The sequence below is a fragment of the Anas platyrhynchos genome, chromosome 3 (genome assembly GCF_047663525.1).
Source record: "Anas platyrhynchos isolate ZD024472 breed Pekin duck chromosome 3, IASCAAS_PekinDuck_T2T, whole genome shotgun sequence".
NCBI classification, from domain to species: Eukaryota; Metazoa; Chordata; class Aves; order Anseriformes; family Anatidae; genus Anas; species Anas platyrhynchos.
In genome coordinates this window covers 110,699,837-110,727,307 of record NC_092589.1, presented here as the reverse complement: position 1 = coordinate 110,727,307, position 27,471 = coordinate 110,699,837, and the positions used below count along the sequence as shown (strand labels likewise).

The window sequence follows — 27,471 nt, the reverse complement described above, 5'->3', positions numbered from 1 at the left end:
ATGATCAAGCAGAGGGCACGGGAATGTCACTGAAAACACTTGGCTCCCAAACACAGCATTGTTCTTCCCCTTACCCCATTCACAGATCCTGACCAGAACATCCCAATCAAGCTTTAAATGTTTTCTAGCAAATCCAGCAAGCAGTACCACAGTGCTATTTGATCTCCCATCTCCCCGAACACACACGTGCACACACTCGCATGAAATCCATATGTCGCGAGGCCCTGCCAGCGCCTCTGCGCAGCTCACGGAGGCAGCCCTCATGGCAGCGTTTCCTCCATGTCCGAAAGCTTCCAGCACTGGATACAGCCCGGACAAAGTGGCCTCTGCCACACCAAAATAGCCGAGAAGGGTGATGAGGAGCTGAATGCTAATTGCCAGTCACACCATCGCAGCTGGGATGTCCCCTTGCTTGGACTTCACCACCCGCACGTGGAGCCCACCTCACCAGTGCTGCACTTCTGGGTGCCACCAGCTCCAGACATCTGTCAGCCTCCATCACCCCTCTGCCCTGCCGGGCACCCACATGCCCCCATAGTTTTTATTTTGCCTCCTCTCCCCACCCCACCTTGCCTTTCTGCCCCACCGCCTCATGCCCTGTGGCCATCTTGGCCACAAAGCCACAGCGGCGCCATCTTCTCCCCCGCAGCCCCAGTATGGGAGAGCGGAACATGGCGGCCGCGGCCCCGCTGAGGGAAAGGCGGCATGGCAGGGGCTGTTCCGAGGAACGCTGCATGAGCAATATAAGAGAGAGGGAAAGAAAGCGAGCTAATTAAAGACACGTGATAAAATCATGAGAGTTTTAGCCACATTGAATATCCAATTAGGTCTATTAGCCTTTGGGCCACAGCTGCGGAAAGGGATCCTCAGTCTGGCAGAGGTTGGCGGTCCCCTTCCAACACCCGCCTGAGGGCCCTGAGAGACACCAGAAGCGCTGATTGCAGCTCTTTTTTGTGTGCCCACCCCCCATTCGTCCTAGGACAGCACAGCCCCATGGCCACTAGCTTGGCCGCGTCCCTCCTCCATCCCGGCCACCCCACAGGCACGCGGTGCCCATTGACAGTGCCACCAGTGTGCACTCCCAACAGCACTATTAGCTCTTAAAAAGTGTTTTTAATTCATTCCTTTTTTTTTTTTTTTTTTTTTTAAAGTCTGTGCAGACATTTGCTTGCATTGTTTATAGCCAACACTCCAGCGTGTGCTGGCACACACACACAAAGGCAAAAAGAAAAACAACCCGACAACTGAATGGACTGGGAGCAAACAGGAACTGCAGCCCCGGCCGTGAGAGCGGGGTAATAAAACTCGGCCCGTGCTGTATTTTGTGCAGGGTTATTGCCTGCTCTGCTTGCACGATCAACAGCGAGACGTGCAAAGAGCACAGGAGAGCGCGCAACTTGCTTGTAACTCTGCACGGCCAGGCAGGAAGGGGCTTCTTTGAAAGCAGCCCTTCATGCCGCAGACCCAAAGCAGCATTTTTTTAACCCCATTTTACCCCTTTGGAAACCCTGTCCCAACAGCAGCAGCAGCACGACCCAATCCCCACTTCTTTTTTCAGGGGAAAAAAAAACAAAACACAGAAAAACAGAAAGGGGGGTGAAGGGGCACAATAGCATCGTTCCCACCGCGGGAAGGGAAGGGAGGGCTTTCAAACTTCTCCTTATTTTTAGCCAGGAGGAAGGAAGCACGGCGGCGGCGGAGGAAATCGGGGAAGGGCGATGCGAGGGGAGCGGAGGCTCCGGGATGGGGGGGGACCGGCGGAGGGCGGCCGGGGGCTGGCGGCGCAGGTAGCGCGGGGGCGGGCAGCGCCGGGCCGGGCCGGGCCGAGCCGGGCCGGGGCAGGGCTGGGCTGGGCTGGGCTGGGGCCGGCGCGGGGAGCCGAGGGGAGGGGAGCCGAGGGGAGGCGGAGCCGGCCGGGGGGTGGCCGTAAGGTGAAGGTTGTTGCAGTGGGTTCATTAAAAGACAGAGTTCAACTCCTCGCCGCCGCAGAGAGAGCACGAGAGCGGCTGGGGAAGGGAGGGTGAGAGGAGAAAAAGAAGGAAAAAAAAAAAAAAAAGGAAAAAAAGAAAAATATTGAAGAGTGAAAACCGGCAGGTCTTTCTTCGAGCGTACTCCGAGAGGAAAGGGCAGTGCCGAGCCCGAGGAGGAAGGATGATCGGCGCGGCGGCCGTGTGGCTGCTGGCGCTCTGCCTGCACGCTGCTGCCCTCCCGGTGAGCCCGGCGGCGGGGGGCTGCGGGGCTGGGGGGCGCTGCCTCGGCCGGCCGGGCCGGGCTGCTGCTTTGGGAGGGGATTCAATGGCCTTTTGTGCTGGCGGGAGCCTTAATTCAAAGCAGCCCCGCTGCTGCTGCTGCTGCTGCTGCTCCCGACCTGCCGGCGGCTCCGCCCCGCTGCGAGGCTCCGAGCACGCCGCGGCCACCCGCTGGCTCCCCCCTTGGGCTCTCGGGGCTGGGGGTGAGCCTCGCATCGGGCTCTTTGTGGTTTGGGAGGTCCCTTTGTGGACCTCTTTCTGGCCCGGGCAGCGGGTGGCGGTGTCCTGCTGGGGATCCGGAGCCTCCTGGGGCCGTCCCCGGCTCGCTGTGCTCTTCCTCCCAACTCCGGAGCTCCAGGAGGGGCTCCGTGCCCCGGGCAGCTCGGGGGGGAGGAGGCCCGGTGGGGCTGCAGCCTCGGAAAGCCCCGGCTCCCTGCCGCAGCAGCAGCCGCCAGATGTCATCCGCGACTAGAGGAGAGGACGGCTGGCCCGGCGCTGCCCGGCGGGGCTCTGGCCGCAGCAGCCTCAGCTCCTCGTGTGGGAGCTCTCCGGGTGGTTTGTGAGGGGTGGGAGCCCTGCTTGGCACCCCCCGAGGGGCACACAGCCACCCTTTCCTCGCACCGTGAAGGGTGCTCGCTCCCCAGGTGCTCGCATGCATCGTTTGGGAGCCCTCAGCCCCGCCGAGCAGCGGGGAGCAAGCAGAACCTGAGGCTTCGCGTGGGCAGGAGCACGCGAATCAAAGCACGCTTCCCTTTTTTATTTTATTTCGTTCAGAAAAGGTGTAATTGATTTGAAACTGGTCTGGAGACGATCTGCAGCGGTAGTTGGATAAGGAGTGGCAGAACAAAGTGCACAGCAGGACCGAGGCCGCTCAAAATACCTGCGGTTTTGCTGTGCTGTCCTGCCTGTGAGCTCTGCCCGTAGATGTGGCCATCCAGCCGGCTAGCACACATGGTCCTGAGTAGTTAGTCCGTGAGGTGGCCAAAAATGACAAGCACGTGAGCGTAATCAGCCCTGCCTCGTGGGGAGAGGGCTCTGCTCGTCACTGCTGAACGAGCTTGCTAATGAATAACGTGGAAAAACTGCAGTTTACTTGCAGCCTCTGCAGCGCGTTTGGATAAAATTACCCAGTGATAAATGTTTCTTATTAGAAATGGTAAAGGCATGCAGTGAACGCTCGTCTGGAGTTTTCCTGTGCGTGGGGAGACGGCCTGGCTGATGCTTCAGGTTGAGGGAGGTCCTGGTGAGCAAGAGGAGTCCTCGGGGCTCTCTCGGTGGTGACTCAGCGCTGAGGCTGGTTCCCTCCTGGGCATCACGTGGCCGCCTTCCCATGTCGAAATGTCAGTGACACAGATGAGGCTGCCTTTCCCACCCAGCTGGAGCAATTAGGCTTTAGCATCAAGTGGCTGTGCTGGGTGTTGAGTGGAGAAAGCAGAGTGACCTTACGCAGCCCTTTGCATGTGGCAGGTCACGGCATTAAGGGTGCTGGTGTGGGTGTGCTGGGCTCTTGGTGGTTGGTTATAGGAGGGTGTCCCACTGCCTCTGGCACATGGCTTGACCCTTGGCTATTACTGCAGGACTTAACTAAGCAGCAGGAACAAGAATGTGGCCAAATTATAGCTGTTTTCTTTCAGAGCATTCTTAAGAGAATGAATAGTTGTGGGTTCCTTTCCTTCCTCAAGATAACACTTTGCTACTCAAACATCCCATATGAGATTAAAATTCCTCTTTGAAACGATGGGGGCATTGAATTTCTTGAAATAAGAAGGCTGATGCATTTTAATGGATTAGCTTGGTTGTTGTCCCAAAGGGATGTTTCTGTGGGATATAGCCCTGCCGCAAAGCCAGCTGAGCGTGGAGGAGGACAGTGGACAATCCAGCCTGCACCTTGAGGAGAAGGGGGTTTCGGTTGTTTCACCTGGTGTGGGTGCGTGCTGGCGGTTAACGCAAGCTTAGCAGGGCAGGCAGAACCCTTTTTCCAAGGGTGATGTCATTGCTATCTGAATGCAAGCTAATTAGAAGAAATTAGGTAGCCTGGCTTGCTTATTAAACATGTAGGCAGTGGATAAGAAGGAAACACTTTCTTCTGTAGAAGCACCTACAGAACGGCGTCACATTATTTATCAAGTACTGCAAACAGCACTTCTCCTTCTGAGCCTCGCTTGCTGGTGGCTCCCTCCCTGAAAAGAGTGAGTCAGCTCCGATGAGAGCAGAGAGCGGTAAGCTACGGTTTGTGCTGGGGAAGGGGGCTCCGCTGCGAGTTTCTAGCCTTTTGTTCCAGGTTTCTGGCAGTTTTAAGTGGCTAGAAGAGCTAACACTTCTAATGGCAGCACTCTGAAACTTCTGGAAACCAAACAATCCTCTCTAACAACCCAAGACAAGTTGCAGCAAGTGCGAGAAACCTGTAAGCCTTCTAAAATTAAGCGAGTGCACTAACCTGAAATGTAGGCTGCTGTTTTAGCAGCAAAATTGGTCCATTTTAAGTATGTGTTTTGCATTGCTAGTGGGTAGATGTCTCCAGGTGGCCTGTGTGGTAGCGCCTTGTCCTAACCTTGTTTGATGTGGCTTTTGTGTCTGAGGACCATAGTAATGCCTCTGAGAGGGACACTGCACCAATGTGCGTGTCACCTGGCACCTAGGGAGCTGGGGTTTTAGTGGGGCCGGCTATAGGAGTAGATAGAGGAGGGAGTTTTTTGGGAGAGAGAAGACATAACCTCTTTCCTCATCTCTGGAAGTGTTCAAGGCCAGGTTGGATGAGGCCCTGGGCAACCTGGTCTAGTGGGTGGTGTCCCTGCCCGTGGCAGGGGTTGGAACTGGATGGTCTTTGGGGTCCCTTCCAACCCAAGCCATCCCATGGTTCCTTCCTGAAGGGGTGATGTCAGTGATGAAACTACTGAAGCAATACAGTTTTATCTTAGATCTCCTCGTTATTAACACAGAGCTCTTAGTACAGAACTTAAGGGCAGCAAGACCCTGATCGCTTGCTGAAATGTAGGATACTTCAAGTGGCACATGGCCCTCGGGACAATGTTCAGCTGATGTTAAGACACCTCAGCGTAGGTGTCTACGTGTGCGCTAGGTGCCCAAGCTCTTATTGTAGTCACAACAATGTAATCAGTCAGCCAAAGAGAGTGGTTATCTGACCAGCTCCTGCATGTCTGCTCCGAGGTGAATGGCTTTGTCTGGGCTCAGCTGATGGGATCTCATCCTGACCGTAAGGGGAGCACAGACACCTTCATGTTAGTTCCTTAATCTGGGAGCGATGTACCTGAAAGCGCTGCTCCTATTTGTGAAACTTCCCTGTTAACCCAATCCATAAACAAATGGTCTAGGCTGCCGCTGTTCCTGTGCCAAGAGAGCTAGCAAAGCAGTGGGAAACATCAGCTTTCAGCTAGAACAACAGCTCTCTCCTGTTCTGGTGCAACAGGATCAGTGCCTCTGAACAATAGCCCAGCCTGGCTCTGCTGGAGTAGAGCTGGCTTCTGTGTCAGTGCTCTGACGTGGGAAATGGGAGCAGAAACGTACATACACGCATCTTTTTAGAGGGAGAAGGAACCGTGAGCTTTTTTGGGGGGATTAGAGCATTTTAGTATCCTAAGATGCTGTTTATTGGTGGATTAGAAGTGAGGCACCTTTGTTACTCCCTGGGCTTTGATACAGGCGGTGAATTTGCAAAGAGGAAGCTGTTCTGACCAGCGGTACGAGGAGCTCTGGTATTTCTTACGGGTTCATTTATCCTCTGAGCTGAGGAGACACTCTAAAGGCCAGGATCACATGCTGTCTCCTTTGGAGCTTGGTGCTGAGCATCAGTTTTCTTATCAGGTCCCAAAGTTATGAGCTGAGTAGCATGCCCCGTTTGAACCACTGCTCTGCTAGGCTCTTGGCGTACCGCAGAAATGAGCTTTATCTGGCCTGGCTAGAAACCTGGGGTAGCGCACTTTCAGCTGTGGAGGTGCTAGTGGAGAAGTTCCTGCACTGTGAAGCCTCACCTCAAGGTGAGATAACATTCGGACCTCCTACAAGCAGCCCTTGTGGAGCAACATCTGCTAATGTGGTGGTTTCCCAACCTCGCAGTTTCTCAAGCAGCGCTTGGCTGCAGTTGACGTTCTAGGTCTTGTGGAACCGGCACGGGTCCAGCAGAATCTGTTAGCTTGGGCTCCTTGCCACGCCGGGCTGTAATGTTTGCATTGCACCGCTGAGACCAGTCTCACCTGTGAGGCCTGCTGAGCTGGATGGGAACCAGTGTGCTAGTGGCGCTTGGATGGGGCTGGTGATGGAGCTTCCTGTTGAGTCACTGCAGCTCCAACTGAGTCACGGAGATGGTGCAAGTCATGGCGTTCCTGCGAGGTTTCGAGTTGGAAACTCTTGGGTTTTGATCAGTTGAAGCTCTCTTGCTGCTTCATGTGCACATCATACTGCCCTGCTCCCTGGCAGAGCTCTCTCTTCTCCACAGCCCTTACTTTTGTAATATTATTTGTTTTAATGTCCATTCATTTTGTTTCCTAGCGTTCAGGGTCCTTCTGATACCTGAAAGCTCTTCAGGATTGCTGTTGCAGAGTAACTCCTGACTAAATCGAAGGCAGTGATGTAAGATGGGGATGTGCCTGCCAAAAATACTCGGGGTATCTTGCCCTTCATGGTAGCTCCTGCCATCTCCACCCCGTAACTTTACAGCACCTCCTGAGCGGTAATGGCGGTGCCTTGTGTGCTGTGGAAGCACAGGCTGGAAGTCCTGGTGCTGGGCTGTAGGCAGTCCTTGGGGTGCCCTGTGTCTGTCACCCGTGTGTGCACAGCCTTAGCTCCAGAGGGGGTTGCTATTTTGTCTGCCCTTGCCACACAATGAGGAGCTCGTTGCCTCTTAATTGGAGGGAAACCTGAACTCTGTTCCCGTTGTAAGGAGGGAGCGACAAATGCTTTCTGGGCAGAGCTTGACTGCCCCGTGCTGAACACAGGAAAACTCTTCTAATTAGTTTCTAATGTCGGTGTCAGTAAACGTGGTACAGCCACTCCCGTCCAGCCCCTTGCATCTAGGGATTGCTAGAAGAGCAGACTGGATATTGAAGCCGGAGGTGGGCAGGGGAGAGTGGAGCCAGTCTGCCATCTGGAGAGCAAGCAGTGATTAGCCTAACAATTTCCAGATGAGCTCTTTTGTGAAGCTCCATGTCGTGGCGGTGCTGCTGTGGCTGTGTTGGTAGGGAGCTGTTGCATGGGAGCACACAGGGCTGGCAGCTACAGTGTTGTAGGAAAAGATTGCCTGTCTTTCCCCTGTCCCAAAACAGGACCTTACTGATGCCTTTTTGTATGCTTTTGGGACCAGTAGAGTGGAGAAACACACGCAGAGGTCTCTGCATCTTGTGAGGTTTGTTGCCCAGCTCACAGCAGGGTTTGGAGGCTGTACACCCTGACCCCAGGATGGGTGATCCAGGAGGCTTGTGTGCCTGCTCTCTTCAGGAGCTCAGGGCAGCCTGTGTCTACCAAAACGTCCTCCTGGGGTAGGAGCACCTCTGCAGGAGACAGGACGTGCTATCCCATTGACCAGCTAACAGATAGCTTCATTAGTAAAGCCCAAACCTTCTTTGGTCAAGAAGTTGAGGGTTAAGACGAGTAGGAGTCCAAACCAGAGCAACTACAAAGCTTGCTTGAGTTCATGTCTGATACAAACAGTAATCTAAGTGATATTTTTCACTCTCCTGCTGTGCTCTGTGCTTATGAAACTGTAATAAAGACTCTCGCACTGGCAGATCTGATGGCCAAATGAGATTTGTCCACCTCACTGGCTCTACCGGGGTGTAAGTGGCACCTACGTGCAGTGGAAAAGTGGTAGCGAGGCTTGCATCGAAACTTGCCTAACAGCCTGCAGCTAGGCAGCTTTGACTTCTAAATCTCTTTCTGTCCTAACGGAGGAATCATCTAGATCGTGACTACTTTCCCATCAGCGAACAAAGCGCCTAACAAAAGAGGCTGACTCTGGCATGTCTGGGCAGTGGCAAAGGAGTGCTCTGCTATCGGGCACTTACATCAACTGACTCATGGCCCTGAACAGGAACGCTGTGAGCTTAATCCTCCAGCGGCATCGGCCCCGCTCTGAAGCATCTCTAAATAACTTGTAAAAGGCTCCTCAGCAGTCACGGCTGAGGAATGGTGGTGAGCTTCTTGCTGCAGAAGCTGGGAGATGTGATCACAGCCCCGAAGTGCTGAATGCGCCGCGTGCCCCCTCCTCCCCAGCACGCAGCCAAAGGGGGTAAAAAATGACTCCGTATTTACTTGTTCCTGTAAGTTAAATGGGCTGGAAACTGCTCTGTCCTGTGGCCAACTTCAATTCCGGAGTCCCAGTCGTAAAGCAAAGCTTATTTTCTCACCCGTCCCTCAGTGCCTCCCAACTGCTCCGTTCTGCATCCAGAGGAGTGTTCCCATACATCATCTGGGGGCATACCACTTGGCAAGGCTCACGGCTGCCTGGGATCGTTCTAATAATTTGATGGTGTAGATTGTGTTCCAGTGCCCGGGGATGTTCCCTGATGTTGTTTAATTTACTAGTATGGATGTAGCCGGTGGGCCTCTGGCAAGAGGCCCAGGATATTATGAAATTGTGAAAAGTGCTGCACACAGTAAAAGAAAGTGAAAGCCCTTAATAGGATATCACGGCTCTCTCGGTGAGTACTGAACCTCTCGGATGCATCAGAAGGATGAGCAGCTACAGCTGTATGAAAATCCCATGGAATCAACCAGCTGAGGGCTGCAGGGTGAATAATACGAGACAGCAAAGCAGTGTGGCCGTGATGGTGCTGGTGTGTGCCAGTGATTTGGCCTGTCCTTGTGGAATTAGCCCATAAGGTTGGTCCTTTGGCACATTGTGTTCCTCTTCCTTTAGAGGTCTGTTGCCTTGGCTAGAGTTGGTGGTCATTGAGTAGACCCAGGAGCTTATTCCTGTATGAAATGTCTTCAACTTGGTGATGTTCAAGCAGTGTCTTTAGGATTAGTTGGATCTGCTGTTACGTAGCATTTGGCTGTTCTGAGGATACTCCTTGCCTGACCTACAGGACGTTGTGCTAGGACTAACTTGGTACTGCAGCACTTTACCTTAACGGCTTGTATTGCTGTCTTAATGATTTGCCTTAATGGTGGACAGTCCATCAGAGGTGGCAACAGTGATTTCTCTTCACAATACAGATGTGTAAAATTCAAAGGTGTCCAAATCATGACTTGGTGAGTATTAGCAGCCCATAAGAGGCAGAAGGAGTGCAGACCCCACAAATGTGGTAGCATTTCCCCCTAAACTCAAACCTCCTCCAGTGACTCGGTGACTGCCCTGAAGCAAGGCCATGGGGAGGGCAGGAGAACCAGCTGTAGGCCCAGACACGACGGGATGAGGTAGCTGAAGCTACTGTCTGTTATAGTGAGACTTGGATCAAAGGCAAGCTCTGTGATTTGTCCCGCCTTGCTCAGGGCTCCCTTCTACAGATGTGGTACCGAGCAGTTTAACTGAGCTACTCTAGATCAGAGCGGATTAATCCTAACCCACTAGGTGTTTACTCAGAAAAAAACCTCCAGTGCTCATTTCTGAGGTGAGTAAATCTGGGTAATTGGAGCACAATTGCAGCAGCAGGATTTGAAAACGGTTTCTGATGGGAGGATTTCGCTCGATGCTCCAGCTTTGAAATGGTACCTCTACACCCTCGTGACTCAGCTTGGAAGCACCCCAGCCAGCTTCCATAACCTCATCCAGGTGTTGCATAATTTAACTGTAGCCGGGGGTAGCAGCAAGCAACTGCTGTCAGAGCTTTGTGTGATGAGCAGGATTACCAGTGCTCCGAGACCACGAGAGTCGTGCCGAGAGCTTGAGCTCCGCACCTCTTACTGTGGGTAGACCACTCGCTGTGTGCTTTGGTGGTTGCGGGACTGCCTATTTCCATGGGGTGGGGAATTCATGCGGGTTGAGCAGTTTTGGAATAGGTGAGTGAGATGTGGGCCTCTGTGCCCACAGCCATCCGTCCTGCTGCTGTTTGTTCCAAGGAGGCAAGCAGTCCCTGAAGGGCTTACCTGCTGCTTTCCTTCAGCATGGGCACCGGCGTTCAGGAGCTGCTAGGGCTGTGTGGAAGGAAGGGGTGTGAGGCTGAAAGCCCCTCTTTGAGAGGGATCTTGGGATGGGGTGAATCTGGAAGCCCCTTCTGGGTTGGGGGAGCAGGGTGTTCCCCACCTGAGATGGGGCTGCTGCATCTGGTGGAGGTGTTGGGTCCTTTCATGCACAGCTCAGCCATGCTCGTGTAACTGCATCTGTTTGGCAGGGGTGATTTCTGTATTATAAACCATCTAGACTTAGGCAATGCTATGAGGTGCTGTGGATAAAACAGACCTGATGGCACGCCTCTTGACTTAGGGGAAGATGTAATTCCCTCACATCTACGCTGATTTAATTAAAACTGGAAATGGTGGGGCATAGAAGCAAGTGCAAAGAGTAAACTTAACCATGCAGTTGTAGAGTTAAGACCTGCCAAGATGCAGAAATCACACCCAGTTGGATCAAAAACGAAATCTAAAGCTGCTTGCATGCTTTTCCTGAGTCCAGCAACTGGCTGCTGATGGAGACTCACAAGTTCCCTCCAAACAGACTCGCATCTGGCCGGCGTGAGTCCTGCTGAGCAGCACGGAGCTCCTCAGAACAAGCTAGAGCCTGGCTATAGCGAGCGTGGCCAAACTGAAGGGAGCTGCTGAATGCCAGCTGTTGGCTCATTTTGTTGCCCGAGCCACATCAGCTGCTGCAGCGCCCTTGCAAATAGTTGCTGCCTCCTGCAGCAGCCCGGCAGATAACAGCAGGAAGGGCGCAGGCTGTGGGGTGTGACCGGTCCTGCCATCTGACACGGACGCGGGGCTGCTGTCTGTGCAAGCCAGGCTGCTCGTTTTGGGTGCTTTTTTGGGGTACTTCCTGCTCCCTGATCAGTCGAACCCTCAGTGGGGTGTGCCTGGGGAGGGATGGTGCTGGAACTGAGGAGCTGGGGATGAGATCTTTGTCGAAATACATCACTTAAAGGCAGAAAATGTCTGGGATGTGGTATGGAGAATGGAGATTGTTAGGAAAAAGTTGGTTAACAAGCTTCGGAGGCTTCATCATTTCTTCTTCTGGAACAAATGTGGAGCAGTCAGGAAGGCCCTGGATTGCTGAGCCTCAGGCTGGTTGTCACGGAAGACTTTGTGCATGTTCTGTAGGGTCAGCTACAGGCAAATCAACTGGAAAGCTGAAGCAGAGTTTGGCAGCAGCTGGCCTTAAAGCTGCCAGGTGTATCTGCCCCTGAAGTGTCAGTGGGTAGTAATTCTTGTTTTGTGCATAGGCAGTTGCTGTAGGATATATCCAGTTGCTGTAGGATATATCTCCATACAAAATCTTAAGTCTGGGTGGCTCCACTGTAACTTTAATCAGAATATCCTATCAGCATTTTGTTTTGTTTTAAAGCTAACTATTAGTAGATCTAAGTAGCCTTACTAAGTTTATCAGCTAACCTCCTTTAGCTAAGACCTTTGATACCTTTGGCGACCTGGTGTCAGTGTCCCTGCTGGAGCACAGGGCACTGAGCCAGGTGACTCCCGGAGGTCCCTTCAGATCTCGGTCATTCTCGGAGACCTGCAGGGTTGCAAGCTCAGCGTTCTGCTGAGGTTAAAACACCTCGCTAGCTGCTGGGAGCCAGAAGTAACCGCCAGTGAACCCTCAGTTTGATGATACACCTGGATTTTCTTATCTGGAACTTGGATTTCACTGAACAAGCGTAGTATTACAGCACTTTGCTCAAATCAGAGCCTGAATGTGTGTCACTAATGCAGTGAAAAAGCTTCTGTGAACCTTCAGGAAGATCTTACAGCTGTGTCTCCTGGCTCCTTGGCATATCTCGCACTAGGTAATCGCTGGAGTTCAAGGAGGAGAGGGAAACTCCCAGGATTAAGATAAGAACCTGGGTCTTCTCCTAGCCTTGTGCCTAGATACCAAAGGCTGTTGCATTCACTCCTGCCTGATAACAATTCCTGGAGGACGAAGGCATTGCAGGCTGCATCTTGGCTTCCCTTCCTGCGGTGAAGCAGAGCATCTTCTTCCCTCACAGAATACTGCGTAGCGTGGTGGGGAGGCACTTCTGCCTCCTGGGATCACATCTGCTCGGGTCAGAGCACCCACAGAGCTCTGGCCGTGTGCATGCTGATCACACGAAGGTTGGTATGGGGCTCATATGAAATGGGTTCCACCAGTTGTGTGGCCTCCAGGAAGCAAGGCACGTGCGTGTTTTCCAGGTGCTGCTGAGTGGCATCAGTGACTCAGCGTGCCACCAGCCTAACCTGAAGACCTGAGATGCTCCAGAGCACACCACGCTTTCCTATAGACATATCTCCAGTTTCTGAGCTGGAGCTTCCTGAGCCAAATGGCTGAAGATGAAAAGATCAAGCTGTGTTCCTGTGGGACTGAAGTGTCTCCTGTGTCCTGGCGTTGGTGCTGCAGGCTCCCATTCTGCAGTGATGGCCAGAGCAGCAGGAGCACGCAGGTCTGATCCTGTCGGTGTTCTGGCGCATGGCCTCCAGCTGCACACTGACCAGTTTGAGCTCGCGGGCCTACTGGAAGAAGACAGCCTCAAACAGGACGATTGGAGACACTCGCTGCTTTACAGCCCTGGGACTGGTGAATCACAGAATGACAGAATGGCTGAGGTTGGCAGGGACCTCTGGAGCTCATCTGGTTCAACCCCTGCTCCAGCAGACACCCGGAGCAGGGTGCCCAGCACCACATCCAGGCGGCTTTTGAAGGTCTCCAAGGAGGAGACCCCACAGCCAACCAGTGCCAGTGCTCAGTCACCCTCATATAAAGAAAGTGTTTCCTCCTGCTCAGAGGGAGCCTCCTGTGTTCCAGTTTGTGCCCGTCGCCTCTTGTCCTGGCACAGGGCACCACCAAACAGAACCTGGCTCCTTGCACCCCCCTTCAGGGACTGACAGACACTGATAAGATACCCCCAGCTTCCCTCCTCCAGGCTGAAAAGTTCTCTCAGCCTTTCCAGAACTGGACACACTGCTCCAGGTGTGGCCTCACCAGGGCTGAGTAGAGGGGCAGGATCACCTCTCCTGACCCGCTGGTGATGCTTTGCCTGCTGCAGCCAAGATGTGGTTCAGGGCTGGGTCTGAGGGACGATCTGCAATGCTAATTGATCTGCTTTATTGGGATTTTCGCTCTGGTGACAGGCCTCGCTGCTGACCCTGTAGCACAGGAGGAGTGGGTGGCTGGATATAGGGTGAGGAAAGGAATTCATACCCAGCTGCAAGCCAGGCTGTTTGTGGCCACAGAGGCACATGGATGGAAACAGGTAGCTGACAGCAGGGGCTGGTTTCACTGGGTCTGCTGTTGAGGACCTAAGGTCAGTGTGTACATACGTGTTGGAGGGCGACACTACAAAGTTCAGTCTCCCTTGAAGTGGCCGTGGCTGCTGCTGACTGGCCTGAGGGGAGTTGCTCAAGCCCTGCCTGAACCCTGTGGCAGGGGCTGTGTGTGCTGCAGGCACTGTGTGGGTGAGCTGGCCGAGCTGCAGGACGTGGTAGCCACAGGGCACGTGGCTGTGCTGCTGCAGGGGGGTGAAGGCACATCGGGAACATTGTTTAGCTCCTGTCCCTGCTGATTTTTGCATCAGGAGGGTGATGTCTGCGCTGTGGTTACTGGTGTGGATAGGTAGTGAGTTGTGGGCTGCTGGAGTCCTTTAGTGGATGGGTTTGTAGTTCATAGAGAACTGTGACCTGCAGGATACACACACCTTGCAATTTTTACTTTCTTGGTGTTTCTGGCAGTGGCAGCCCACCACTGGCTTTGCCTGAACTAAGCTAATCTCGGTCTGTGCTTTTCCAAACCAGCAGGTGAAGTGGCTGGTGCTGCAAAACTCTGCCTTCCCCGCTGTTTTTTTCTACACTAGAAGCTAAGAAGTGCTGGTGACTTCTAATTGAAGTGTTTTTAGGCAAGTTAGTGTTGTCCAGTCCCAGCTGACAGAGCTCACTGCTCGTCTCTCAAGCCGGCTGAAATAGTTTGAAAGCAATTCCCTGGGATGAACTGGTGCTGTTGGCTGCATGGCCTCGTTTTGCTGCACCTCCTTGGCACAGCTCTTTGAGATTATGCATCGGCTGTGGCTTTCCTTTGCTATCTGAAGAAATGAATGACTGAACCATCAAGTATGCTAAAGAGCTGCAGCGAAGGCTCTTTAAAGAAGAGCAGTTCTAGCATAAAACTGAACTGACTGCTTCCCATGAGATTAGCTGCAGGGAAGAGAGAGCTCCTCATTAGGCTGCGTCTTCCAATGCAGGCTGCCTTGAACGTGGGAGACAAAAGGTGCCTGGCTCTGGGACTTCTTGGGCTGTATCCTGACAGGCCACCGCTGTCCCCCATCCAGGTGGAAAAGCAGGAGCACAGGATCTAACTGAGCATCTCTGTACTGCCGAAGGACTCCCTGGGCTTTTAGGGGAGCTGGTTATTAAGAGCGAGAACACGTGGTGTGTTATCACTGATGCCATGAGTGGTCACAAACTTTCCAGCTGTGGAGTCTGTAGCCCTGTGGGACTCCAGCTGGCCTGGCATTGCTCAGCCCTGTCTGCTGAAGGACGTGCAATGCACTCCCTGTCCAATGCAAAACTGAAGTTGCCCTGGATGTCTGGTGAAGCTCAGGTGGCCTGAGACAAAAGCAGTGCTACTTTCCTGACTGGCATCCATCCAACCTTGTCTGCTGTGACTCAGGAGCTGCATTTAGGTCAGGGAGGTCTTAAAAGTGCTGCTGTCAGATGTAGGGACCAACTTTATCCATCACGAACCAGAAGAGAAGTCTCCCCGCAGCCTCTCTCCTTGCTGTGTGTGTAGACCTGCATGGCCCTTTGAGTCAGCCTCTGCTTTGCATGGTTGCAGGCTGAGGGTGGCGGTGCTCATTTCCATAATGCACGTCGGTGGTGACGGGGTATTTTGCTGCCCCCCCTGCCGCAGGGGAGGTGGATGTGTGTCAGCATCCCAGGAGCCCGGGCTGGGATTCAGGAGGAGCTGCTTCAGCAGCCCTGGCTGCCGCGCTGCGCCCCTGCGCCAATACAAACACTTGGGCATTCATGCACCGAGCAGGTCTGGAGAACTGGTCCTGCTGGAAAATTCTTTGCATGACGGTGTTGGCTTTCTTTTTTCTTTTTTTTTTTTTTTTTCTTTTAACCAGACCAGTTCCTGATCTGGTTCACCGTGAGACTGCATGAAGAGCTATGTCCAGGGAGCATGAAGTGACATGCTCGGGGGGAGGCGCTGGGGCGAACAGCCTGAAGTACAGGACGTGAAAGCCCAGCTGAAGGTGACAGGACATCTCCTTTTCACTCTTGGCGTGGTGATTGCTGTGTTTCAGCCCTGCTTAATTTAAAAAGTTGCCTTGTCGCAGTAAAGAGAAAGTGTAGTGCTGATTGGACCGCAGCGTGGTAATTCCAGAGTCTCACCTGATTAACTCTTAGGACCGTAGCTGTGGTGCACATGGAGTAGCTACGTAGACAGTGCCCTCAGCCCCAAGCTGTAATCCCATTGCCTACGAAAGGGCAGGCTCTGGGTGCTCTTCTTCTTGGCCACTGCACTGCTCAGTGGGTCACAGTATGCTCTTACAGCTGTGGCCACAAAACTTCACAAATAAAAAAGCAAATCAAAGCCTAGCAGACAATGGGCAGTTCTTAGAACCGGTTCTGCCCATGGTGGAACAGATCCTGAAAGCTCTCATCCTCTTTTTGAGTCAGTGTTGGAAGGCGTTTCACTGCCTGCAGAGCCAGTTGCCCGGAGGTGACGGCTGATGATCAGCTGCTTCGTGCTTCAAAGAAAAGCAGCTGTGCTCGCATCCATCTAAGGATCCCTCAGACATGGTCATCCTCTCGAGGCACCAGCCAAAAACAGAAGAGGAGGTCAGTAAGAGCTTACTTGGCAATGGTTTTCCAGATCCAAATGGAGATCTGATGGAGAAGCAGGCGGATTAAGTGGCGTACTCACCTCGTGCTGCTGTTGCAGTGCTCACCTCGCGGAGCAAAGGAGCATCCTTCGTGTTCACCTTGGCAGCTGCCTGACCTGCAGAAGGAGCCCCCAGGAGCCAGGTGCCAGCCTTGCTCCAGTTGATATGTGAAGCGCTGGGGATGCTGAAGCCTGCTGGGGCACGGCAGAAGCTCTTTGGAGCAAAGGGGAATGAAACCGCCCGAAATAGGGAGGGCAGGTAGTGGTAGTGCTTTGAACAGCCTTGATCGGAAGACTAGCTGGGGATTAAAAAATAATCCTGCTGTGCAATCTGCGGGCTGCTCGTGGGACAGTTTGTAGCTGTCTTTCTGCTCTTTGACCCCCGCTGGAAGGCTGCTGCTTTGGCTCTTCTGGGAAGAGAGCTACTTCATTAACCTGTGGGGCCACCAAGCAAGCTGCTAGCAGTGGTGTGTCAGACCTGCATGCAAACATCGCTGCTGACTTATCACATAAAAGCATCAGTTCTTTCAGCTCTTCCAGGATTTAAGTCTGCCTGTTCAAACTGAAGGTGTGTGTGGCTGACAGTGCTAGCAGCCTGCAGGAGGAGGGGGGATAGGTGAGGAGGCTGGTGGCTCTGCTGTGCTTTTCTTAGGGAAAAAAAAAAAAAAGATTGCTTTTCTTAAGCTGTCTGAAGACCATGGACAGCTGGGACTGGAGTTAATCGTGTGTGGGTTTATTAACTTGAGAATATCAAGGTTTAACAAAGCTAAAATTTCTTTCAGCAGGAGGTTTTGTCTTCCCACACACTAATATAAATATTTTGAGGTTAGGAGCGCTTTACGCTGCTCTGCCTCAGATAGCAGGTCTGTTGGACTAGCTCTGCTCTTCAGTGTATAGGAAAAAAAAAAGAAACCTTTCAATTTGGCTTTATTTTAGGGCTGTTCCAAATCCTTGTGCAAGTTGTTCATGCTTCAGTGTAATATGTGGCAGGCAAACTAGAAAGCAAATGCTTGTTTTATTCGTGTAAGTCTCTTTACACAACAGAGCAAGTCCTTGGCTTTGCTTCCCCTAAAGCTGGAAGGATCCTGCAGGATGCTGAGGGAGGCGATTTGGGTGGGAGAGCTCATTCAGCTGAATAGGGAGGATTTACCACTTGGAGAAACAAACGTGCAAATTTAACAGCATTATTCAGATAAAGAAGGATTTCAAGTGTTTCTGACGCTGCTGTAAGAGGCTGATCCCTAACTAGGATTAATAAGAGTGGGATACAAATCATCCTTAATCTAGTTTAGGGCTTGTAGGAGCTTGTGGCAAAGCCCATGTTTTTGCTTAACCTCAAAGAGCAGTTTGAAATGAGCTGCTTCCTTTTACATACACCATGACTTCAAATTAAAGAAATGCGGTTCCCAGTTTGGGCGGGGTGGGATCAATAAACTGTAAATCTCCCCTTCAGCGTGGAGCAGGACTTGAGATCTGGGCTCAAGCAGGGGGGGAACTCCACGGCAGCACAAAAAGAGTCGTGTGTCAAGGCTGGGATCAAGACGAACGCTGAAGAATGGCTAGAAATGATGCGTTTTTAAAAAAAAAAAAAAAAAAAAAAGTCTGTGTCAGACTTCTGGAGCCAATAATTTTGCTAATGAGTTGTGAAAGTCTGGCCCATTCTTGATTAAATGGAAGATGCCACCGAGCAGCTTTCTGGTTGTCCCAGCAGAGCTGAATAACCATTGTTCTGTAACAATGCAGGGCTCAGCGAGAGCAGAACAGTTTCCCGAGGGTTTCCCCCAGACAGGCGGCTTTGTTACTGGGGGAAGGAGGTCCCCGCTGCCTACCAGGACCTGGTTAGTGCCGCTGAAAATGCTGTGAAAATGTTTACCCTTCGCGTGATGGAGCCGCCTTCGGCATCACCAAACTGCAAAGGGTTTCCCTGGGCTAGGCAAATATTTCCTATCAGTTGTGTAGGTTGCTTAAAAAAAAAAAAAAAGATGCTATCTAAATCAAATCAGAAAAAAGCAATGTGTTGTAAGTGCAATATCAAAACTGTCAGCTTTTTGACTAGAATATACAGGATGTTATCAGAGATATGGCCTTAAAGAATCCACAGCCTGAACTTAGCTGTGTTCATCCAATTTCTCTGGAATCAATTATAACGTGAATGGTCCCTAAATAGTCCCAAGGGCCTGGAAATTAAACTGGATGATGATGGAAGTGATTTCTGAAAGCACGTTGACAGTAGCTAAAGTGATAGAAAATTGTCAGTAGGGCAGTCTTGCTCGAAGCTGGAATTTATTTCCAGCTCCTACGCATGATGGCACAACCTGGAGATTCAAGCTGTGTTCTGCAGCCCTAATCCTCCTGACTTATCAAAACCTTTCCCATTGGTGAAACTCATCTTCAGCAAAAGGTCATGGAAAAGCCTTGACCATGAGGTTTCTTTATCTAAACCCAAATTAGATCAATCTCTTCCGATGCTGTCCTGAGTCAGTGTCTTATGTTAACCTTGCCGTGCCTGAAATCCTTCAGCAGCTGATCATTACAGCAGCCTGACCTTTCGGCAGTGCTCACGGTGTGTGGTGTCACAAGGAAAGGTTACTCACTGCCTTTCCCCTCCTGCCAAAGTCTAGGGAGCAAGAAGGGCGGTCTTTGTGTAACTGTCCACTTAGAGAAATTAGGCAAATGTTCCTTAATGCACGTGTAGTGAAACTGGATGCATGCACAATGGCACAGCATGGTCCTGCAGATGTTTGTGCTGTGCCATGCTTGCCCTTCCTCTCCGAGGGGTACCCAGCTATTCCTGATGAGATACAGAAACCCGAGTAGCCTTCCAGCAGGTACGTGGCAAAGGCTATGGAGAAGCAGGATATGCCTCAGCCTGGTCAGAGGCTGGAAACTCAGGTGTGAGGGGGGATGGCAGGCTAGGCTTGCTGAACATACTGGGATAAAAAGGAAGGTGCTCAGTCATGCCATGCTTCCTTCACCCCTTGACACCAAAAGGGGAAGGGGTGCTGGTTCAGTAGTAAAGATCAACATCTGCTGTTTAATTTCCTGACAGTCTGATCCTTTCCACCGTGGTCTGTGGACCATCAAATCTGCACAGGTGTTCTTGGAAATCCTGCATTCAAATTGGGAGGGAAGTTAATCTTGATCCTGGGTAAAGGAGTGTGGTGTCTGGTCGTAAACTGTGTTGGCAGTCTTGGTCTTCAGTGAAAACCTGGAGGGGCTGCTAAAAGCTTCAAGGCAGCATCTTTCCATGGGGAGGAAAAACTGAGTGAAAACTCAGAAACTGAGTGTTCTTGGGAAAAATCAAGAACAGAGGGCTGTGCTTGGTGCTGCTGATGGAAGAAAAGAGGGAGAAAAGTGACCCCCAGGTCCCCCGACCACCCCAGTGGGGCAGTGTCTGAAGTCTGGTTTCACTTGTGAACTTACTGGAAAGGAAGCTCAAGGAAGCAGAATTTGGGAAGCCAAAGTCTTTTCCTGTTCTTTTGGCACCAACGTGCTCAGATCTCATTGCACTTCTGATACCGCTCGGGTGAGTCACTGGCCCTGGACACGAGAAGGAAAGCGTTCGGGAAGTACTTACCTGACCTAGTTTCCATGGGTGAGTGCATGAGCACAGTGCAAACAAGCAGGGACAAATCTAAAAATCCAAATCACTTCATGATGTGCAGCTAAACATAAGATTGCAGGACAGTTTCTTCTTAGGAATTACTCTAGAGATGTTTTAGAAGCCTAAAGATTTTATTTTTTTCTCCAGTAGAGAAGGCAAGTGACAACCAAAGAAGGCTGCTTAAAAAAAGGTTTAATTGTTTAGTGATCCACTGCATACTTTTGTGTTCAGAAAAGTCAAGCCTTTTAAACATCTAATGGGCTGGTTAACCACTTTGGAAACAAACTGTTCTATGGAAATGTGTAGAATGGATAAAGTATAAAGGAAGGAAGAGAAAAATGGATAAATCCAGTATCTTAAAACAACAACAACAAAAAAAAGGGTAAATACAGCCATATAGGTAATGAAGCTGACAGTGAGAAAGCCACCAGGGGTATGATCTGTCAGACAAAGCAACGGAGCGAACTCCTTCCTAGGATGAAAATAATCTTTCTCTAGGTGTAGACCCAATAGTGAGTGGTGTTCCTCAGGAGCTGGTATTGTTGGTATTGGGACCAGAGCTGTTTGACATCTTTGTTGGTGACATGGGCAGTGGGAGTGAGTGCACCCCCAGCACTTTTGCTGATGATACCAAGCTGTGTGGTGTGGTTGACACGCTGGAGGGAAGGGAGGCCAGCCTGGGGGACATGGACAGGCCTGGGAGGTGGGGCTGTGTGAGCCTCATGAGGGTCAACAGGGCCTAGTACAAGGCCCTGCATCTGGGCTGGCACAATCCCAATACAAACACAGGCTGGGTGGAGAATGCACTGAGAGCAGCCCTGAAGAGAAGGATCTGGAGGTGGTGGTTGATGAGAAGCTCAACATGAGCCAGCAATGTGTGCTTGCAGCCCACAAAGCCAACCATATCCTGGGCTGCATCAAAAGCAGCATGGCCAGCAGGGCGAGGGAGGTGAATGTCCCCCTCTGCTCTGCCCTTGAGAGACCCCACCTGGAGCCTGCGTTCAGCTCTGGGGCCCCCAGCACAAGAAGGACGAGGAAGTATTAGAGTGAGTCCGGAAGGCTGAGGGAGTTGGGGTTGTTCAGCCTGAAGAGAAGGCCCCAGGGAGACCTCACAGCGGCCTTCCAGTGCCTAAATGGGATTACAGGAAAGCTGGGGAGGGACTCTTTGTCAGGGGGTGGAGTGATAGGACAAGGAGGGATGGCTTTAAACTAAAAGAGGGTAGATTTAGATTAGATATTTGTAAGAAATGGTTTATTCTGAGGGCAGTGAGGCACTGGCACGGGTAGCCCAGAGAAGCTGTGGCTGCCCCATCCCTGGCAGTGCCCAAGGCCAGGCTGGATGGGGCTTTGGGCTGCCTGGGCTGGTGGGAGGTGTCCCTGCCCAGGGCAGGGGGTTGGAACTGTATGATCTTTAGATGGTCCCTTCAACCCAGAGTGTTCTGTGACTATATGATTATATTCCTTTCTAAATGACACTAGGTTAATGCAAGCTAGAGAGCTGCACTGAGCTTGGTGCAAAGCTGGCAAGAATGTATGTTCCTCTTTTTACATAATAAAATGAGATTTCGGTCCTGATAAAACCATGATCAGAAACAGTCTCCGCTTCTGTGATGCAATGCAGTATCTGCTAAACTTGCAGATTGGGCAGTGCTGGAAAGGAATAGTGAGGGCAATTTGAGGATGGGAGAGAAGTCAAAATCCTGGAAAATGGCAAATGTAGTTGGACAGGAAAAGATGAAATTTATAGGAAGCAATGACTCGTTGGGTAATGGCAGTCCTGCAGAAATAAACCCGCAGCTAGACACGAGCTGAGAGTCAAATATGTCTGCGGATGTGAACATTAAGTGGAGCCAGCAAGTAATCACTGCTTTATTTTAGTGTTGTCTTCTTTGGATATCCTGAACAGCTTTGAACATTGTGTGTTATGACAAACAGGTGCAGTAGAAGGATTTGGCCTCTTGTTTCAGCACTGAAATGGGGCTGCTGGTTATTGTACTCCTTGAAGCTTAAATGTAGGAGGCTGAGGGCTGTATTCTCCTACATGGAAGACTGGCTTCTGTCTCAGGAATTGATATGAGTGTTGACATTTATTAAAAGGGAATCTCATTCTACTTCGTTAGATGCTGTGGTTTCAGATATCTGAACACAGATGGGGCTGAAAAAGGCAGAGCAGACAAAGTTTTCTGTTCCTTCTTCCTTTCCCTGCCCTTAGAAGCAATGTGGTAATTCACAGCTTAACGGGTTGGTATATAGCAAAGAAGTGAGTGGTGAAAACTTGCAGCATCATGGTTATGTTGTGGATGGACTGAGCATCAGCTGCTACTAAGATGCAGCTGTCTGAATGGATTCCTTACTTTCCTCTTTCCAAAAGCAAGTACAGCCTGGAAGCACCACAGAGAAGGGAAACAGCAAGTCTGACCTTTCTGACATTAATCAGAACTTCTCCCTTTGGGAACGGGGAACAGAGTGAAGAAAGATGAGACAATACACTCTGAGCATTGAAAGTGTGCGTAACCTTCATGAGCCCTTAGATGAAGCGCTGCACAAGCAGCATGATTAGTTTAAGTTATCTCATCAGTAACACACCTTTTCCTTTCCTCTTTAAAGCAAACTACAAATCTGAACCTTCCTCCTGAAGATCTCGATTCATCTGGTGACGACGATGATGGTTTCTCAGGTTCAGGTGCAGGTGAGTTATTAGCACTTGTACTGCCGGTGCTTGATCCTTCCAGAATGTGCCAGCTGAGATCTTGATGAGCATCCTGGCTAAAAGGAGGGGGGGAAAATGATCACACCCCTTTGCCCCAGAATATCAGAGTTGGGAACAGAGCAAGAGCCTAATCTATTCATCTTGAATTGCTTTAGATATTAACAATTAGCAGAAAATGAGTTGTAGGAGACTTGAAAGGGAGCAGAAGCAGGTATGTCATTGCTAATATGAGATACCACATAAAAATATTATGAAACCACAGCAATTCTTTACTTGTGGGGCACAGAGGCTGCAAGAAGGCTGTTCGGCCTCTCTCACAAGCTGGAAGGAGATACCATTTGAGGGTGTGTAAACCCCTACCTGCCAGCATACATCCAGCACAAATTTTATCTGTCATCAGATGTGCAAGTTCCCATGGGCCGTAAAATTTTTTTTTAAACATAATAAAGCGTTTTTAGGGTGGGGAAAAAGTCTGTCAGAATGATTACTAAATGCATGAGAAACAACTTTGTTGTTCAGTGTTGAATTGAAGTCAAGATGCTACTGCAGAAAGAGCAAAGCTGTTGGAAACTAAACCGTGCTTCTGCTTCCTTCCAACCACAGGCTTGATTTTTTTTTTTTTAAGATGAAATTCTGCATGAATAATACCACGAAATGTGTCAGTGACTAAAGGTGTTGTGTATATGGGTGACTACTCAGAGTTGCATAAAAGGTACTTATGGCATAAGAGCCAGCTAAGCACCCAGAGCAGCCAGCGTACTGGATAGCAGACATCCTCCTTGTAAGCCTGTCTGCAAACAGACTCCCATGTGCTATACAAGTGCTGTAAAGCAACTAACAAAGCGTTGTTGAATAGCACGTTGCTCTGTCCTTTCCTTGCTGCACTGAAAAAGATAAGGAATTGCAAAGAGAACTGCTATTAGGATGAAAAATGTCTGTGCAGGTTAGGCTTCCTCTCAGACTAGCGACCAGAAGGTAACTGCTAATAGGTCTCTGAGCTGGCCACGGTTAATGTTTTTTGTTCTGCAGGTCCCCTGGCTGACCCGTCTCTCACCTGGAGAATCCCAGCAGAGCCGACTAACTCCTCGCTGCCAGCAACACCAATGGATTTCAATGAGCAGCTGTTTCCCAGAACTGAGAGCCGAACTGAAAAGGAAGTAACAGCTCCCCCTGCAACGAGTAATGTGCTGACAGTGGAGCCAGCTGTAGCTGTGAAGGATGAAGTACCCATCCTGGGCTCACCCGATGAAAAACCAACAAACGATGTGGTTACAACAGAGAGAAGCCCCACTACTCACTTTCCTTCGGTGCTTCATGTAATTCCTTCAGAAGCCTCAGACACGGTCCACGAGCTTGAACCCAAAGCCCCTGGCTCTGACACGCCAGACACTATAAACATACTTCAGACTGACTCCACCATCCATCACGAGGTGGGAGGCATCACTGCTGCCCCCACGACAGCTCCAGAGGATGTAGCTCCTACACATGAGGAGGTTTCTGAAGATGGCTCCGGAGACCCGGTGAGGACTAGTAGCTTTGACACACTTTCCAGGGAGATGGCTCTAGTAACTTGGTAGTACCTTTGGTTTGCAGAAGGAGTGGTAATTTGTCAAAACCAACAATCAATTTAATACCTTATATTGATGGAGGGCTTTAGATGAGGGAAAAAAAAAAAAAAAGCTGTGTAAAGTCTCCAGTAACAGCCATGATGAGAAACATGAATAACCTGCCTTGTGTGTCCCAACAGGGAGACTTCATCTTGATTAAAGACGAGGATTTGGTCCCCACCCAGAACTCTGAAGTGCCGGCTGACTCTGGGAGGAATGCCAAAGCAGCAGGAGCCTCGGGAATTATGGACAGGAAAGAAGTTCTTGGAGGTACCTGATATTCTGGATTTCTAGTTGGTAGAAGTAGACTCCTGTAGGAGTCTCCCAGGCAGCAGAGGCTGCAGTTCTGCAAGTACATCTCAGAGCATGAAAGTGAACCTTTTACATTAGAGCTTTCTCAAATGAGGGTGGTGATCCATGGTTTTGTGTTGCTGAAACCTTAATGGGGCAAATTTTATTCTGATAATAACAAAAAGGCACCGCTAGTTATCTGAAAATTTAGGTTAAAATCTATTCCTTCACTCAAAAATTAGCGTAAAACTGCTCTCATGCTGCCTGGGTCAGGAGTTGAACAGCACTGCCTTGCTCCATTCATGGGGCTTTGCAGCACAGCCCAGTGGGAGAGCTATTTCCATAGATTTACGTGCGGATGAGTAGACTCTTGGTAATGGAAGGATGACTGGTTTTGGGGGGGCAAAAGGACAAAGTCATTTCTGGAAATCATGAATTGAGGGATCACGCTTTAAGGAACAACCTGGAAGCATAGGATCAGACTGACGTTAACTGGCATGGCGCTGAGAGTAATTTGTGTTTTCTCCCCCTTCCAGGTGTTATTGCTGGAGGACTGGTAGGCTTGGTGTTTGCAGTGTTTCTAGTTGCATTTATGCTGTACAGAATGAAGAAAAAAGACGAAGGAAGCTATTCACTGGATGAACCAAAACAGTCTAACGGAGGATACCAAAAACCACACAAACAAGAAGAATTCTATGCATAAACTCTGATCTTCAGGACACTTCTTATTCCATCTTTCTTGGACTCTTCTCTCCCTGCACATGGACCTCCTAGTGCGCTTTGCATTAAACTTAAGCCATATGATCATTGGGTTATTTGCCCTTACCACCTAGCCATTGGAAATTTTTGTAACTACAAAGTAGATCTGGATTCACTGAACATTCCCTGCTTTCTTGCACAACTTTTTTGTTTGTTTGTTTTTTTAACAGAAGTGGGACTGCAAGTTCCTAAACTCGCTTTGGTTTATCTAAAGACTGCTGGGGCAGGCGGTGGGGAGAAGATAAGGGAGCACTGTATGTACAAACCTCTTGATATTTAGGGAAAGGGATGGCAAGAATAAACGATTAACAGTGCTCAAATTCTGTATAGCAGGGATTCTTCCTATTTAACTCATAGATGTGTTTTAAGTGTAACAAATGGCTGCGCTGGGCAGAAGTTTGGTACACTGCAATACTCGATCTCTTTCTAGCTGCCGTGTTTGGAGCACTTAATGCCTGTGAAACATCATGCTGACCATGACTTCTAGTGAAAGGAGGTGCGAGGGGCAGGGTAAGCAAATGACTGTCACATAGTTTAAAATAACTTATACTTTGGAAAAGATCACACAACATTATCCCCTACTCTGAACCAGCTCCTAAGCAGCTGGTGGACATAGTAATACAGAACCCCCAAAACTAAGTAGAGACTTCATGTTACCAGTAGCACTGGTCTATCCCACTACCAGTGCTCTTGATCCTTCTAGGCTTAGGCAAGAAGTGGATTTTTCTAAGCATTCTCATCTCAGACATTCCCTCTTAGGTGCTGAATCTAGGGTTGGCTGTTGAGCTGTAAATGCTCCGACCCCGTGCTGCTGTGGAGTCACCAGGTGGCTGATAGCACATCGTAGCACCTAGCTCTCTGTGCCCTGTTCACGGTGGTTGTCTCAGAACATGGTCAGTGCTACGACCGCGGCACACAGGGGTGGAAGGTAGAAAGCATCATATCACACCTTCGCAGCTAAGGAGTAGAGAAACACAGCACCCGACCCAAGTCTGAGGAAGGCTAAGTGCAGATGGCCTTAAATACATACAAGAGTTGATGTGCTTGACTCTCGCGATTCCGGAACGCCTTTCTTCAGAAGCTGTTCCTGCACCTTGGAGAGAAGCAACTCTAGGGATGTCAGACTAGCAAGGGCTGAGAAGCACCTCCTGAGGAAAGTCTGGATGCCTGAAGCTGTTGGTGGTCAATGTGTTGCCAGATACAAGGCACCGAAACCTCACAGGGTTTGGAGTTCTCCAGGGTACGTCAAAACCAAGTGAGAAGAGAAGTGTGGTGTTCTGCACAAGCCTTACTTCTGCTCTGCCTTCAGCTAGCTTCTTGCAAGTTCAGTTCCTCATCACTCAGCGCAGAAGGCATGGGGGGTGGAGGAGTGTTTACGACTGATGTAAATATTTGTGCTGTTGAGCCAGAGGGAATGATTGGAGAATACTGGAGAATATTGCAACAGTTGGTACAAATGCTGCAGGTTAACAGTAAAACTTAAAAACCTGTGTAATTTAAATGAAGTATAAAACACTCCTGAGCTGCTACGCAGCTAAAATTGGTGCCTTCTCTACAAACCCAAGAAAAAAACAATTTTTGATCCAAAACTCTTCTTAATGCACAAGAAAAGCTTGTGCATATATGTAGCTGGCTGTTTATAAGTAAAGCTGCAAAGTCCATTATGTCTTTTTTTTTTTTTTTACTGAATGAATTTTTATAGGTTAATGCAACAACCGGATGGTGTTAATTTCAGCTGTAATTCTTTGCTTTGTATAGGAATGTAGAAATGTTGTTTGATAGGTTTATCTATGAAAAGAGTCTTGTAAAGCACAGGAAGATAAAATGGTAAACTTCAGTTGTACCTCACAACCTTGCTAGGGGGAAAGGAAAAACTGTATATTTTGGTAGTCTAAACTGACAGTTTGTGAAACAAACATGACATTCTGTGTTATTTAAGTGGTACAAATGAGATATGAGTTCTAACAAAAGATGCAACACTCGGTTATCTGTATGCCCTGTAAAGGTATACTGCAATAAATGGCATTTTGGCAAGAATGCGCCTGATGTGTGCGTGTTGCTCTACATCATAACTCCACAAAGTAAATGAGGTTTGTACAGCTTCCCGGGTCTTCAAGGAATTTGGATTCTTTGTATGAAATGTGAAGCTTGGTGCTAAATCTAAGGAGGCTCTGTGCAGAACGGGGAAGGTGTGAGACATTTCCTGCTCACCCTGCATGGGGTGGCTAGCTGTGGGGAGCAGAGGCTTGCCTAAAAGCTGTTCTTCAGAGCCCTGTAGCACTTCAGTGCTGGCC

General features: G+C 50.1%; 1 protein-coding gene across 1 annotated transcript; it reads left to right on the top strand.

Moving 5' to 3' along the window:
* Positions 1-1,895: 1,895 nt before the first annotated feature.
* Positions 1,896-27,214, top strand: SDC1 (syndecan 1). The gene is made up of 5 exons (XM_027455302.3): positions 1,896-2,211; positions 22,418-22,499; positions 23,550-24,040; positions 24,268-24,397; positions 24,955-27,214. The coding sequence occupies exons 1-5, from the start codon at positions 2,152-2,154 to the stop codon at positions 25,119-25,121; spliced, it is 930 nt and encodes a 309-aa protein (XP_027311103.1). The 5' UTR covers positions 1,896-2,151; the 3' UTR covers positions 25,122-27,214.
* The last annotated feature ends 257 nt before the right edge of the window (positions 27,215-27,471 follow it).

Excerpts from the sequence above, each read along its gene's own strand:
- SDC1 (XM_027455302.3), top strand. The coding sequence starts at position 2,152 with ATGATCGGCGCGGCGGCCGTGTGGCTGCTGGCGCTCTGCCTGCACGCT. Across the intron at positions 22,500-23,549 it reads TTTCTCAGGTTCAGGTGCAG|GTCCCCTGGCTGACCCGTCT; the intron begins GTGAGTTATTAG and ends TTTGTTCTGCAG. Across the intron at positions 24,398-24,954 it reads CAGGAAAGAAGTTCTTGGAG|GTGTTATTGCTGGAGGACTG; the intron begins GTACCTGATATT and ends TCCCCCTTCCAG.